At 51.3% G+C, this 14,335-nt stretch overlaps 8 protein-coding genes across 8 annotated transcripts; 4 read left to right on the top strand and 4 right to left on the bottom strand.

Moving 5' to 3' along the window:
- Positions 1-272: 272 nt before the first annotated feature.
- IAR55_003578 (uncharacterized protein) lies at positions 273-751 on the top strand (the record flags this gene model as incomplete). Its single annotated transcript, XM_066946685.1, has 2 exons — positions 273-668; positions 743-751. The coding sequence occupies 2 exons, from the start codon at positions 273-275 to the stop codon at positions 749-751; spliced, it is 405 nt and encodes a 134-aa protein (XP_066803077.1).
- Positions 752-1,040: 289 nt separating this feature from the next.
- On the bottom strand, positions 1,041-1,986 carry IAR55_003577 (ubiquitin-conjugating enzyme E2 13; the record flags this gene model as incomplete). Its single annotated transcript, XM_066946684.1, has 6 exons — positions 1,041-1,176; positions 1,240-1,312; positions 1,376-1,389; positions 1,455-1,536; positions 1,702-1,816; positions 1,960-1,986. The coding sequence occupies 6 exons, from the start codon at positions 1,984-1,986 to the stop codon at positions 1,041-1,043; spliced, it is 447 nt and encodes a 148-aa protein (XP_066803076.1).
- Positions 1,987-2,506: 520 nt separating this feature from the next.
- IAR55_003576 (uncharacterized protein) lies at positions 2,507-4,189 on the top strand (the record flags this gene model as incomplete). The annotated part of the gene is made up of 13 exons (XM_066946683.1): positions 2,507-2,537; positions 2,609-2,684; positions 2,731-2,779; positions 2,834-2,853; positions 2,904-2,928; positions 2,988-3,084; positions 3,134-3,254; positions 3,317-3,420; positions 3,479-3,512; positions 3,566-3,661; positions 3,717-3,765; positions 3,824-3,929; positions 3,993-4,189. The coding sequence occupies 13 exons, from the start codon at positions 2,507-2,509 to the stop codon at positions 4,187-4,189; spliced, it is 1,005 nt and encodes a 334-aa protein (XP_066803075.1).
- A 149-nt stretch (positions 4,190-4,338) lies between these two features.
- IAR55_003575 (uncharacterized protein) lies at positions 4,339-6,190 on the bottom strand (the record flags this gene model as incomplete). The annotated part of the gene is made up of 4 exons (XM_066946682.1): positions 4,339-4,590; positions 4,780-5,040; positions 5,255-5,470; positions 5,528-6,190. The coding sequence occupies 4 exons, from the start codon at positions 6,188-6,190 to the stop codon at positions 4,339-4,341; spliced, it is 1,392 nt and encodes a 463-aa protein (XP_066803074.1).
- A 685-nt stretch (positions 6,191-6,875) lies between these two features.
- Positions 6,876-7,524, bottom strand: IAR55_003574 (uncharacterized protein; the record flags this gene model as incomplete). Its single annotated transcript, XM_066946681.1, has 2 exons — positions 6,876-7,088; positions 7,234-7,524. 2 exons carry the CDS (start codon positions 7,522-7,524, stop codon positions 6,876-6,878), a joined length of 504 nt encoding a protein of 167 aa, XP_066803073.1.
- A 407-nt stretch (positions 7,525-7,931) lies between these two features.
- Positions 7,932-8,938, top strand: IAR55_003573 (60S ribosomal uL1 domain-containing protein; the record flags this gene model as incomplete). The annotated part of the gene is made up of 5 exons (XM_066946680.1): positions 7,932-8,099; positions 8,239-8,318; positions 8,376-8,519; positions 8,584-8,809; positions 8,876-8,938. 5 exons carry the CDS (start codon positions 7,932-7,934, stop codon positions 8,936-8,938), a joined length of 681 nt encoding a protein of 226 aa, XP_066803072.1.
- Positions 8,939-9,992: 1,054 nt separating this feature from the next.
- IAR55_003572 (uncharacterized protein) lies at positions 9,993-12,405 on the top strand (the record flags this gene model as incomplete). Its single annotated transcript, XM_066946679.1, has 7 exons — positions 9,993-10,234; positions 10,315-10,596; positions 10,667-11,321; positions 11,389-11,729; positions 11,817-11,961; positions 12,051-12,087; positions 12,164-12,405. The coding sequence occupies 7 exons, from the start codon at positions 9,993-9,995 to the stop codon at positions 12,403-12,405; spliced, it is 1,944 nt and encodes a 647-aa protein (XP_066803071.1).
- A 231-nt stretch (positions 12,406-12,636) lies between these two features.
- IAR55_003571 (uncharacterized protein) lies at positions 12,637-14,107 on the bottom strand (the record flags this gene model as incomplete). Its single annotated transcript, XM_066946678.1, has 5 exons — positions 12,637-12,771; positions 13,107-13,238; positions 13,570-13,583; positions 13,655-13,749; positions 14,037-14,107. The coding sequence occupies 5 exons, from the start codon at positions 14,105-14,107 to the stop codon at positions 12,637-12,639; spliced, it is 447 nt and encodes a 148-aa protein (XP_066803070.1).
- Between the last annotated feature and the right edge of the window lie 228 nt (positions 14,108-14,335).

Here is a 14,335-nt window from a genome sequence, read left to right as displayed (position 1 = left end):
ATTCCTCAGAGCGAATCCTGCAGCGAGTAGCGAGGGTATCTTGCGTTTCAAGGATAGGTCGCGTCGTTCTTGTTGTTGCTTTCGATGAGTTGTCGGACCAAGTCGGATTGAAAGGGGGAGGAAAGCCTCCACCTCGATTTCTATCTATACATCTGGGTGGCCAAAAGTCTGAAGCCGCTTCTCATTCTGACTTGACATCTCTCTTGACTCCCACTGTAATACACAAAAAACATCTCGATCCAACTCCGTTACATCCTCACACGATCTCCGTGATGTTCTCTCGGTTCCCACTACGAGCCGTCCTTCCCCGCTCGTCCACCATAACCAAACCTCACTCCTCCCTCCTCCTGCGTCGAACATTCATCGTCCCCTCTTCACCCCTTCTGAACCGATCAGACTTCTCCAAACCCGGTCCACCACCCCTGCCCCCAGCCGAACAAGCCGAATTCGACAGATTAATAAAAGCGAACCAGACCGTCGGCGCATCACCCGCCATCGTCGATGATCCGTCCCTGGGGGCGAAGGAGACAGAACATAGGGATATGAGGAGAGGTCCAAGACCTGAATTCGAGGGGGAGGTCAATCCGAAGACGGGGGAAAGGGGTGGTCCGAAGAATGATCCGTTCATTGCAGGTGACAACGATTGGCAGTTCGGTGGAAGAGTCACAGTGAGTGAAATACTCGTTTGGATCACATGTTATGGTGGCGATGCGGATCTTGTGCTGATAGGTTTCTTCACTAGGACTTCTAAGCAACTTTTGAGGATCGGTCACATCATGGATCGAAGTGACAGTAGACCGCATGTAGATTGTCACAGGACTTGAACATATGCAAACTTGTGACATCGGCGTACATCGTTGTGACCGCGTATGTGAAGGCCAACTATGCTGCTGTCACTGAGTCTGTCACTTCAGAGCTTCCCTGATCTGACATCCCCGATCGAGGAAGCACTGTAACCCAGTCTACATGCCACAAGGCTATATACACACACCATGATCCCAAGACACCAAGTGGAACTGTCCTGACACCTCGTCCGAGATCTACTGAGCGAACTGCTTCGTCCATTCCCTAGCTTGGGCGATAGCACCGCTCTGGTCCTCCTTCCAATGCTGAGCTACATCGTTGGCGAGCGGGTCATCGGGGTTGGGTGCACCGAGAAGCGCTTGAATGGAGAGGCTATCAAGACAATGTCAGCTGTGTGTTGCCGTCGATGAAGACGGTGGTCGTCCATCAGCTTACAGGACTGTTCGGATTTGGAGAGCGGGAGACCACTTGTCTTTGAGGATATCAAGACAGATTCGACCAAGCTTGTCTGGGGGCGAACCAACGTCAGCCCGCTGGGTCAATTTTCAATTTGACAATTTAGCAGACATACCGATATTTGGGTGACTGAGAGGGAATGTATACTCGTTAGCGATACTGAAATCGAGAAAGTCTGATCGCTCCCCACTTACTAGATCTTGGTCAAGAACCGGACCTTTGGTGGGTTCATAGGGTACTCCTCGGGCAAGAACAGTTCGAGCTTGAAGATGCCACCTGAGTTCGGAGAGGAAAGGAGAAGTCCGAAAAAGCAATTAGGTCGAGATGGAGCAGATGGATTGACGAAAGGGACATTTTCGAAGTACATGGAGATAGTTGAGGTGATGATACGAATTGTTATTGGACGTTCTCAATCTGCCTAGTCAGACAGCCGGTACACACCTTCATAGGGCGACGATTCTGGTCCGGTGACGGTCACATCAAAGTGTCTCAGGTTATCATCCTTCGGTGCCGCCGAGATACCAGGAGGGGAATCTGACATGAGACGTTCGGTCTCCTATCCGGGTAGAACAGCGGTTTCGAACGAATGGCGGACAGGGCGGTTCGATGAGTGAGATTGGTAAGGTTGGGAGGTTGCAGGAAGACACAGATGTTGTCAGTGTCTGTCCGAATGATATGGATATGAGGCGATCGACATACCTTGAGAATACGTTTTGGTAGCGACATGGTGGGAAAGACGAAGAGAGGGAGAAGGATTACGCTATCCGTAAAGTGTATGTCAGCATGGCCTCTCACCCCATGAATGATGTTGATGAGGTCTCCGGTAATGTTCACTCACGAAAGCGTGTATTTGTATTATCGCTGGTGTATGTCGTCAGAATACTATCAGATCTAGAGGATGATTGTGTAGACGTTCAGACCAGTTGAGTGAGTGGGGGTGGTCGGTTGGTGAGCGAGCGAGCGCGAGAAACGACGTCAGAAGATTCCTGTTTCCTGTTTGGATCTCTTTATTAGGATTAGCTTTTCTAATCGGAATTACCAAGATTAGGACACGTTACCGTGGTCAAACCTTGAAAGCGATACCGTGGGAAAGTCTGGTGATCGCCGGGTGGATATAACCGAGCAGAAAACATCAAATCACAACCTCGATCTTTCAATCGCCTCCTTGACGTTTTGTTGGATCTCTTTCAACATTGCAGTGTATTAACTTCACAGAAAGGGAGACCATCGGTATACAGAAATTACCATGTCCAGGGTCAAAGAAGGAGATTACCAAGGTGAGCTATTCAGTATCTTGTCCTGATGTGGTGGCAAGGGTCAAGCTCATGTCGAATGACGCGTCAATCAGCTCTTCGAGAAGAGGTGAAGAAGGTGCTCAAACAGCCTGAATACGATGATGGATCTGCCGGACCAGTCTTTGTCAGGTGCGCGCGTGTATCCTACAGCCAAGACAACAGATTCTGATGGCAGGTCGCTCAGACTCGCTTGGCATGCGTCTGGAAACTTCAGCTTGGTAGAGGTGAGTAGCTGATTGGTCAACCTCATCCATCGAGACTGATCAGCTGCATCGCAGCATAATGGCGGGTCTAACGGGTGAGCTACTTGATCGTGCTCTGCTTGAGAAGAAAGCTGACATATTCCAGTGCTGGAATGCGTTATCCGCCAGAGGTGAGAGATCTTGTCAGCGCGGTCTTACCTTCGTGCTAATCTTGACTTATTTGTCTTAGTCTGTTGATCCAGCGAACGCTGGACTACATCATGCCATTTCATTCCTCATACCGATTCAAGCGGCCAACCCATGGATCTCACATGCGGACTTATGGAGTGAGTGACAAAGTGATGATCCCTGTGCCAATCGCTAACGCCGCTGCAGCGCTCGCTGGTACTACTGCCATACAGGCTATGGGCGGACCCGAAATTCCCTGGCAACCAGGACGATCAGACTATGATAGCGCAGAAGCTGCAGAGGAGCATCGGGGGGTGGTTGGCGATCGGTGAGCCAAGTGTCTCGCCTAATATATAGACGAGGACGAAGCTCAATCGAGGATCGCATTAGATTGCCAGATGGGGCATTAGGTGCAAGTCACGTCCGAGAGGTGTTTACACGAATGGGTTTCTCAGATCGGGAGATCGTAGCTCTTTCAGGAGCGCACGCTTTGGGTGAGATCAATGTCTTCTAGAAATTATTGTTGTGTCAGACTGACGACATCACCCCTAGGTCGGTGCCATCGTGATCGAAGTGGATTTGATGGGTCAGCTAAAAAGAATCCTCTGTCCCAGTGATATGAGCTGACAATTGAGGCAGTCCTTGGGTTGTCAACCCTACCCGTTTCTCCAATCAATACTTCAAGCTATTACTGCGTCCGATCTGGAAACCTAGAGAATGGGATGGACCTTTCCAGTCTGTTGACGTTTTGTTCTACCGATGGATTCTGAAACTGATGCCTGAAATTTAGGTATGAGGCCACTGTTGCGGGTACAAAACTGATGATGCTGCCTACCGATGTAAGTCAGGATATCATCGGTAGTCTCTTGTGGTTGCAGCTGACGCGATGCATCCCAGATGGCTCTCGTCGAGGATGCTGGATTTAAGCCCTGGGTAGAAAAGTACGCAGCAGACCAAGATCTTTTCTTCAAGGACTTCTCAATGGCATTCGGGAAACTCATTGGTGAGCTACCTGCTATCAACGTGTCACGTGGGGCGTAGTTGATATTCTTACACTCCTGCGCAGAACTCGGAGTCGACAGAGACGATACAGGTTTCGCAAGGTTGGTGAAGAAATCCGCGGAGCAAGGTAAACCTCTAGACCAAACTGCCAAACCTGGTGGCGGTAGCTGTCCGTTTGCCGGGACAGGTGCGAAAGGCAGATCGGCGGGTGGCGTGGGTGGTTGTCCGTTCTTGGCGATGAACAGGGAGGCTAAGCTGTAGATTACGAGATATATATTGTTGTAGATGTGCAATGGAGCTGCAGCTGGACTGGATTGAGCTTAAAGCTCTGCATCCGGATTGTGTTGTATCTAAAAAAAATGAGGAGAAAATGCTGTAAACATGGCTCGTCAATTACAGGTACGGAGTGATCAAGCAAGCAAACCCCAATTAAGAACGGCCAGACCAAGAGCTACCAAAGTTCGGATCTTCACTCCTTCTCTATCAACTCGTGCCGCCTTCTCCGCATGGCCAGATTGAGAGGCGGTGGTATTCGTCTCAACTTTAACCTCAGTGGGCGATGAAGTAGTAGTGGTATTTGAGCTAGGCAACGAAGTGTTGGTGTTTGTGGTATTTGACGCACTTGCGTTGAGCGAGGGTGGGACGAGGACGGTGTCGATCACCTGGGATTTCAAATTGGGACATTGAGACATGGCTCAGCAAACTCTACACATACAGTAGCGCATGAAAAAAGGAGCAGATAAGAAAAGGGCGGAAGAGAGAAAGAGCGCCCTGTTCGACATCGAAAAGGCGGAGAACCGTTCTCTTCAACAACAGAGAGAGAAAGTAGAGGCGGAATTGACCAGACTCACATGCATCACCCCATTCTCAAGCGTTATGTCACTCTTCAATATTTTAGCGGTGCTCACACTGGTAGAGTTCTCCTCTGCCTGTACTTGTGATTGTCGGCTTTGTGGTTGGTTTGGTGGCTCTTCGGAACCTAAAGTGACGATGGAGGAGACACCGTCCGAACTCAGACTTATAGTCAAGTCCAAGCCCGAGTCGAGGGTGAGTACGAATGGCTGGGAGGACAAAGACCAGGCGGGTGAGTACAGGGTGTAATTTGTAGAATACTGCGTTGACAGAGAGGTCAGCCACGTTCATGGTGAGTTGCAAGAGATCAGGCGAGATGAAGCCTCGTCGAAGAGGTGCGAGTAGAGTCTGCTGGTTCCGTAGAGCAGAACTGTTTGTTTGGAGATGGTACAGAAGAGACGTTGTGACAGCGCCCCATCTCTCAAGTACTTTGATTCAAGGAGGAATGATAAGTCAACTGTCGCGCCCACTCACATGACTCTTCACCAACGCTCTCGCCGCCTTCTCATCATTCATCATCGCCTTGACATCATCTGTCCATCCCTCATCAACAGGCACGAACACCGTGAACCCGCCACCTGTCAACCGTCCAAGATCATCGGTGACGCCTACGACGTCCAGCGCCGAGGAGAAGTTGGAGAGGCCAGTGGCCGTCAATGCGGTTGATAGATTGGGCGGGGATGAGAGGACCTGCGGGTTTACACGAAGAATGGTCAGCTTGTAGGGCCCCAGAGCGCGTTCACTCACCTCATTAACCGGTAATAGGACGAGATTATCCAGAACCCCATTATCACCACCATTCCTCACCGGTCCGCTCCAAGTCGTTCCATTGCCCCACCATCCATCGATCACGACACTCGCTCCATCCTGTCCTCTTCTCATCGCCACTGCTTGGAACGCCTGACTCTGGGACGATGTATCATTCATCTCATCTTTCATACTGAGCCACGTTGATGTTATCCCATTTCCCCCGTTCGACGGTAAGGAATCGAAAGACCAATCGCCTTGAAGGGTGTGTAGAGATAGTAAGTCCACCAACCAATCGTCAGGGTCACTACCTCCTGCTTGTCCAGAGCTAGAGGGACCAGAAGAGGAGTTTGACAAGGAGGAAGGAGTATCGAAGGGAGGCCAGATACCCGCTTGTTGGAATGCCGAATCTGTAGGGACCAAGATCGTCGTCTTTGACCCTGATGAGTACAGAGAATGGAGGAGATCATACCCTGCATCAGTCTCGGAGAGATGGACGATGAGCTCTTCGAACGTGGTCAGACCGTTCCAGTATAAAGTGTCGATCAGAGCGATGAGATAAGCGGTCAGATCACCGTCGGGACAGGTCAACTGGTCGTCTTGGCCCGACACCGTTGAGGATAGGAGAAGGAGGGGCAGTAGGAGATGAGGAGAGTGAAACATCTCGATCAGAGGCAAGAGGTGCAGTTCGGGGCAGGATACGCTGATGGTATTCTAGGCCCAATGGTGGCGCAACTTTCCTTCACTACGATCTGAAGTGAGATAGTGGTATCGTTGTCATCGAATCACCTTTGGTGAGTACTGGGGCGAACGAGGTATGGTCAGTTCTGTGAAACAATACGATCCCACTATGGACACAGTCTGTTGAGACGGTAGAATGAATGGCAAATGTTGGCAATAGACGAATATCAGATATTGTCACCAAGTCAATATCACAAAGGTCGATCGGACATGGACGTTTCAGGGCAATCGAAGGACAAAGGACTGGTCCTTTGTGTATTTGACAGCTGTATCGCCGTTGAGAGCCGGCGTCGTGCAACTGTCTGGGAGCCACGCGTTGATTGATGCTGCAAATGATCTATATGTCAAGCTCGTGACGGGCGTGACTGATATTCAGAGGCGACGGCCAGTATCGCGCCCTGGTCGGGGGCTTTCATGATGGGATCAAGGGCAAGAAAGAACCCAAGGTCGATCGCACGATCGCGATTGTTGTCGTCGATGAGGTAGTCGAAGCGCCCAGCGGTTGATGTCTTGACTCCGACAACACCGACATCCAGGTTGAAGGGCGCTCATGTCCTGAGGATACTTGATAGTGTACACTGCTGTTGCATCATCTATCCTCCCAACGCTATCTTCCCTCAACGAGCGGTCTCTCCTCTCCCAGACCTTCACTCCCTATTCTATCCGAAGTCAGGTCCGGACCGCCCAACTCCAACCCTCCTCCGTCTCTCATCAAAGCCTTCTCGGCTTTCAGATCGGCTTTGATCTGATGCAGGTGTTCAAATACCCGTGAGCGCAGCGCCGCACCAAATGGTGTGAGGTCTTTCGAACGTCTTGAGAGCTGTGGTCGTACGATAGCGAACATCAGCGATTGTTCCCGTCTGCCATGGAAGATCTTGCAGAGCAGTCAAGTGGATAGATAGAACATCGCAAGCTCCGAGAAATCTTCACCACCACCATCATCATCATCGTCATCATCAACTCACCAACAACCCCTCGATACCACCAGCTTTCTCGACGTCTCTTATCCTTCTCATCTGCATTTTCACCCCCCTCAACTTTGGCAACGCACTGCCACTCGCCTCCCTCTCAAGAGGTACCAGACCGCCGAGGAGCGTCACGGGCCAATCGACCCTCGTCAGGTTGGGCTTGAAGGTACGTTTTGTCTTTTGGAGTGATTTGGGCTTGTTGTTACCGCTCCGTGTGGGTGAGATGGGTAGGATGGAAGGGTTCGATCGACGTGCGAGAAGTGGGAATGAAGGCAGACGAGATGCCATGCTGGTCAGTGTGTATTTCGATGTCGGGTTGTGTTGCTTGATGATTGCTTGCTTGCTTGATATATGGTATATATAGTATGTGCAACGTCACAACGCTTCAGTCACTATGCAATAGATGCGACCTGGAACTACCAACCATGCATCGAAATCCGGAACCACCAAGACGTCGAGACGGATACGGGATCAAATGTGCCACACCGCTATGGGTAAAACCCCGAACAATGGAAAACACCGAAAGCCCAAACGAAAACCACACCTCCCAACTACCGCCGCCAGCTACACTCGCTCTCACCGCACCGTAGCAGACCTCAAATTTCAACCTCTTTTTACATCGTCCTGCTCTTTCCCTCTTGTTCTCCAACCATCAACAATCGACCCTATTCCGGCCTGATCAACAGCAAAACACAATGTCCAAGCTCCAGGCATCAAGCGTGCGAGGGTCGATCAAGACCCTTCTTGCCCAGTCCTCCCTCGAACACCACAAGGAGGCTGGCGGGAAGAAGAGGAACTTTGTCGAGACCATCGAGCTCCAGATCGGCTTGAAGAACTACGACCCCCAGAGGGACAAGCGATTCGTGAGTGTTCTCGGCATAGTTGCGCGAGGTAGAGAGGTCGCCAGCCAGCGACGGCATTGAGGCAGACAGGGAAGAAGATGCTGCAGCAGCGGAATCCTCGAGTTTAGGAACTTGTGCTCATTGCTTTTTTCCTATTCAGTCCGGTACCGTCAAGCTCCCCCACGTCCCCCGACCCAGGATGTCTCTTTGCATTTTGGCCGACGCTATGGACGTTGACCGGTGAGCAATTGTCCGGTTTGCGCAGTTGCAGCAACATTTTACTGACTACCAGACCAGTGCCAAGCAGCTTGATGAGGAGCTCCCCTTCATGACCGTTGAGGACTTGAAGAAGCTCAACAAGAACAAGAAGCTCGTCAAGAAGCTCGCCCAGAAGTACGACGCTTTCCTTGCTTCCGAAGCTCTCATCAAGCAGATTCCTCGGTGAGTTGGAAAGCGGTTGGGAACACGGTAATCGGTGTCACATTCGCTGACTACCGCGCTTCAGTCTACTCGGTCCCGGTCTCTCCAAGGCGGGTAAATTCCCCACCCCCGTCTCTCACTCTGAGGACCTCACCCGAAAGATCGTCGAGGTTCGATCCACCATCAAGTTCCAGCTTAAGAAGGTTCTCTGTCTCGGTGTCGCCATCGGCCACGTCAACATGGAGGAGGACCAGATCATGCAGAACACCATGTTGTCCATCAACTTCTTGATCTCGCTTTTGAAGAAGCAGGCGAGTTTTGGTTTCTCAAGATATCACAAAAAAAAAAAAAACGAATGTTTGCTGACCCCCTCACAGTGGCAGAACATCCAGTCGCTTACCATCAAGTCGACTATGGGCAAGCCTCAGCGAATCTTCTAAGCCCATCGTTCCATTTGTATCATCGATCCATCTCGTAGTTCTCTTCTCTTTCTCCATTGCCATCCGGTCGGGGGATGCGGCAGCAAAACAGGAGCATTCGCACGCTTATACCCAAGTCTTGTCAGAGCCCTTTATTGGGTTATTTTCGGGGACCGAGGGGAGCTGCCTGTCTTTTCGATCGTTTGGTGATGGGGTCTGACACGGTCTCGAGGGGGATTCACATGCATTGGTCGTGTCTTACATGTTTCAGTCGAGCAGTAGCAGTCAGCATCGTCCATTTTGATTTGACTGATCCTTGAATCTCGGATGATGGCACTGTTTCGGGTCACGAAGCCTTCGGTCGTCCGGTCTCGTCCGGCAAAAACGGTACATGACGTTACCTGAAAGGGACGATTATCAATCCACCCCTGCAGCGTCTACCCGTACGGGATCCCAATATGATACGACTCGAAAGCATTGGGCTCAATACGATGATGGGTCAAGCTGATGATGTATGGATCGAGTCAGCTCTTGTTTACCGTCACTCCAGCTGCTCGCTCGATGGACTGATGGATGTTCATGTGCCAATGCATACTCTGCGCGCCAATTAGAGACCAGAAGGTCGCGACCGTCAGCATGTGATTATTGATTCTGTCATTGGCTGATTAGGAGAAAGATAAGGAATCTCTGGTCAACGTCGGTCGATCACAGATACAAAATGATACCCTGAAATCAAATCAAATCAAAAGTCAAAAAGTCTGGGCTCCCGGTCAAAAGTCCACTCGGTCCGCTATCCTCTTCTGTCCGTTTGATTTCGATTCGCTCTTGGATGAGTGGATGAGTGTGTATATAAACCGCTGACTCGACTCGGACGTGGATACCATCTTCATCTCTGTTCGTCACGAGTATTTTGTACCATAGTAGCATCATTCCTTTATTTGCACCCGACTCTGATTGACTCGAACACGACTCGACAAACCCCGACCTCCCATGTTATAGATAAGCGGCAGACACATAACTTCCCGCCTTCAACCTCATCACTATTGTCTCATCTGAGCGGTCCATCTCTTCCACAATGTCACGCCGTTCGAGCTCCCCAGCGACCAATCCCAGAGCAGGACCCAATTCACCCCGAGGTAGAGGATCATCACCAAGACCCCCTCCTTCCTACGCCCGTTCGTCGCTCGATCGAAGTCCTTCTGTCAACCCCTTGGTCCTCGATGAGAGACCCAGGGTCCCACCGCCCATCTATCTGAGATCCAGTAGTCCTCAGCCGCACTCTGCCAAAGGGACGCTGAAGATACATGTGCCAGCATGGTACGTGGCTCCGTTCCCTCTCTCTATCCACGACTGCAACGTAGAAGACTTTGATATTGACTTTGGCACTTCTACCGCAGGGGGGTCAACCTCGTTCGTCCACCACGAACATTAGAGCTCCACCCACTCGAACAGGGCGGAGCGGAAAGAGAACCCCCAACAGAAGATACGGTCCTCGCTGGTGCTCTCGAGGTGACCATGAAAGAACGGAGGAGAGTACAGGCGATATCTGTCGGTATACAGAGCGTTTGCAGACTGTATATGGGCCAAAGAGGCTGGGAAGAGGATGGGATCTTCGAGCGAGGTGTAGAGATACTGAGTGGAGATGCGGAAGGTATATGGTTAGAAAAGGGATCACAATCGTATGTCACTGAGAGAGGTCCATCTACCGTTCGGACGACTGATAAATCATGTTTGGCTTTCAATTTTCAGATTCAGTTTCTCGTTGCTTCTGCCTGCTACACTGGCCACAACCGATTACCATCAATTCGGTCGAGTCTCATACATCCTCACGGCTCGAGTCGAAGGTGTACCCGCCTCCACCTCATTCTCGTCCATATTCAAGGGCTCTCCGGTACCCAATCTGAATCCCGAGATCCCTAACGTGGGCGATTTCGAACGAGTCATCGCTCGGTCAGACAAGATCGCGACGGCAAGCACAGGAGGTCTCGGCAGCAGAGGTGGAAATGCTTCTCGGGAGAGTCTGTTGGGATTGGGTAATATGTCGCTCGAAGATCAAAATGGGGGAGCGAGTGCTATAGCTGTTGGGGAAGGTAGTCCTTCCTTTGGAGGTCTATACACACGACGACAGTCCATGGATATCAACACCAGCCCTAGGATTCCTCCTCTGAATCTCAACTCTGGATCTCCGGGAGTCGAGGAAGATCGACGATCGGAGATTCTGATGGCTTCTCCTAAAGAGAGGTCGGAGAAGACCGGTTGGTTGAAAGGCGATCTCTTCGCCTCGAAACACGTCCTCGTGCATGCTGTACCAAGCTCGACAGGAGGTGTTTCGGTCTTGGATCTGAGAAAAGAGGGATTTGTGAACGGTCTAGGCACATGGAGATTCAGCGCTAGTTCGGACGTGGTGAGTCGCTTAATCCTCCTACGGTGAAGTCGGACCATCTCTTACCCTCGTTCTTCCCGTGTTGCAGTTCGCCATTTCTTCGGTGATACTACTGTCAATCACCTTACCAGCTCCTTCTCCTTGCGCCACAATCTTCCTTGCTCGACTAGTGCTTGTACAACACTACAAGATCACTTCACCTCGTACGCCAAACGAACCTTCCATCGTTCCAGAAACACCGAGACATCACGTCTTGTATCAGGTGGGCAGACCTCACAGACCCGGTGATCGATTCCCCAGCAGGGAGATGGAGAGCTTGTGGAGGGGACCCGAGGCCGGAGGTGCTGGAAGTGTGGAGGAAGGCTGGAAGATCCGCGCGGTGGCTAGAATGCCAAATCACGATAAGATCAGACCGAGTACCAGTGAAGGGTGGGTTTGTTCTTACCAAACTTTTCGCGAGCGTCTTGCGACGAGACGCCTGGGATCAACACTGACATTTCACATCTGATGACACAGCACAATCACTCCGATCAGAGTGACACATGAATTCCTCTTCCAGGTCTTCTATTCCCTCGATGGTCAAGATGTCAGCGGTGGAAAGATCGATGGTCCAGGAGAACTGCGAATGATGTCCGTGAAATTACCAGTATTGATACCATCGGTCAGTTCGAGCACTCTCTTGTCCGAGATCCTCGCGGTGAGAAGGGGTGACGACGAAGGATTGCAAGCTGATTATCTCTGAACGAACAGTGTTTCTGCACGTTGAGTGCTCTCAATCTGCCTACCTGTGAGTTGGCCGCACGCACGCCATCGAGTGGAATGCTTGTCTGCGGAACCCATGCTGATCAGCTGCTTCCTGACAGACGACGATGCCCATCGGACACCTCAAGAGAACATCGATGCCATCCTTTCTTCACCACCCACGAGCAAACAATGTATGTGCGGCATCACATTCGCCGAATTGGGCGAAGCTGCCATGAGGAGATTACAGGTGGCGGAGCAGGATGAGCTGGAGCAGACTATGAGGGATAATTCGGGCGGGGCACCAGCACCCGGGAGTAAAGAGGACGAAGCTGCCAGGGATGGTCGTCGAGGGAGGGAGTAGCAGAGGGGAGGGGAGGGGGGGGGGGGGGGTTTCGATGGGGCTTAGGATACAGGGGGAATTGAGCGATAGATCTCATGCTTTTGTCTAATCATCCATATCTCTCGCGAAGGCTTTTTTCGGGTACGGATAATCGGATCATGTCAGGCATGAATCAGTCTAGTCATGCGAGGAATGCATCATCCATATTCTGAGCCATACTCGCAATGAGATGTATCTCAAATTCCTGAACGTCTAAGCGCTGGGACTGGCACCGCTTCCGCTTCCAACTCGCGGTTTGACGACGGGATCCCAGGCTCTGATCTTGGGTGCAGTAGTAGAGTAAGTCTTGAACGATCCTCTGGTACCTGTCATGTTCTCGACGAAAGCCTAAGGAAGGGGAGAGGTATCAGTGACAATTCTTGCGTTGGGGTTTGGTGTCCCGCCCCGAGTGGGAGCCCGGTGCGACGGCCGGGGGCTTGATGAAGGACGGGACAAGTTGTTCACAGCGACTCCGAGATCCGCCCGGTCTGTGTCTCTGTCTCTCCTCGTCTCGTCCTCCTGCATGCCTCGATCAATCTCTTCATCCAAATCAAAGGGGTAGGTCAAAACCTCGCCCTTCTTCCCTCTGGCATGCCTTCCTCACAAAACAAATGACAGATCCACCGCACCCTTCCTTCCTCTCCGGTTTCTCCACCATGACGTCGGAACGGGCAAACACTCACAGCTTTCCAAGTAGGTGTCCATTGTTTGATGATAGGATCTTCGTTAGGCGGCAAGTGTCGGATGTGAGATAGCCAAGAGTGCCATTCGGGAGGTACTTGGGACGCGTTGAAGTCGTCTTGGGAGAAGTCGATCTGCGAGGGTGAGAGCGGAAGCGAGAGGCGGGGGGGCGAGAACGTCAACGATACACGGGTGTGGGTGTGGAGGTGATAAGCGATAGGATTTAGATGAGCGATCGGATGAGAAAGGGGATGTAAGTCGAGTGGAGAAGGTCGAGTTACAAATGAGAGCAAGGTTGGAGAGTATGTGGATTTGTCGTTGTCACCAGATCGTGGCGAACGAGAAGTGGGCGGGCGGGGGGAGGGAGGGGGGGTTTGAAGCGAATGAAGGGACCATTCGATCGTCAGCATCACATCTTGCCGCCTCATTTGCTCAGAGATAGTAAGACGACCGTCAAAAACATACCCATCGATGTCGACCTGTTGGTCCCAAACAACCCAAATCAGCTTGCCCACCTCGATCAGTCGGACCTGTCCCCGACTCGACTCACCTGGGATCTCCTCGGATGGGTTCAGGTTCTCATAATATCTGTTCCCGAACTGATCGGTTCCCACATGTTTACCGTACTTGGCGTCTCCGATATAACTGGGCAAAGCAAAGCAAAGAAAAGAAAAGAAAAAGAAAAGACGAGAGGTGTTAGTTCTCGACGTTCTTCATCATTTCGCTTGACACCATCCCGACGATCAATGACAGATTGGGTTCATCTCGTCCCTTCGGGCGTGGCGTGCGCATGATCCGCTCTGACATCGTTCCAAACTCCCGTCTCAATCGATTCGACCAATAGCAGGACCAGAGGGTTCCACCCTTCGGTCGGTAGTGAAAATGACGAGCGCGATCATGTGTCTGGTATCGACCCGAAAGAACAGACTCACGTCATGGACCTGAACCATTCTTTGAACCCCGCTGCTCTGATATGTCGGATCGTTCGTGCTAATGAGACCATGTTGTTTGTATGCGATGGGGTAGATGTGCATGAGGTGTTGAGTAAAAAGGCAATAACGGCCACAGATGTGAGTGAGTGGTCGAGTGGTCGCAGCAGCAACAGTAGTGACAGCAGCGGTTCGGGATTAAAATTCGTCAAATCCAATTGGACGATTTTGGTTGCATTTTGTGACCCATTCATTCATCCTTGCATACATCGACCTCTCCTAAGATCGATATTCCCTACCCG

This window comes from Kwoniella newhampshirensis, chromosome 6 (assembly GCF_039105145.1).
Source record: "Kwoniella newhampshirensis strain CBS 13917 chromosome 6, whole genome shotgun sequence".
Lineage (NCBI taxonomy): Eukaryota > Fungi > Basidiomycota > Tremellomycetes > Tremellales > Cryptococcaceae > Kwoniella > Kwoniella newhampshirensis.
This window is presented reverse-complemented; position numbering and strand designations above follow the sequence as displayed.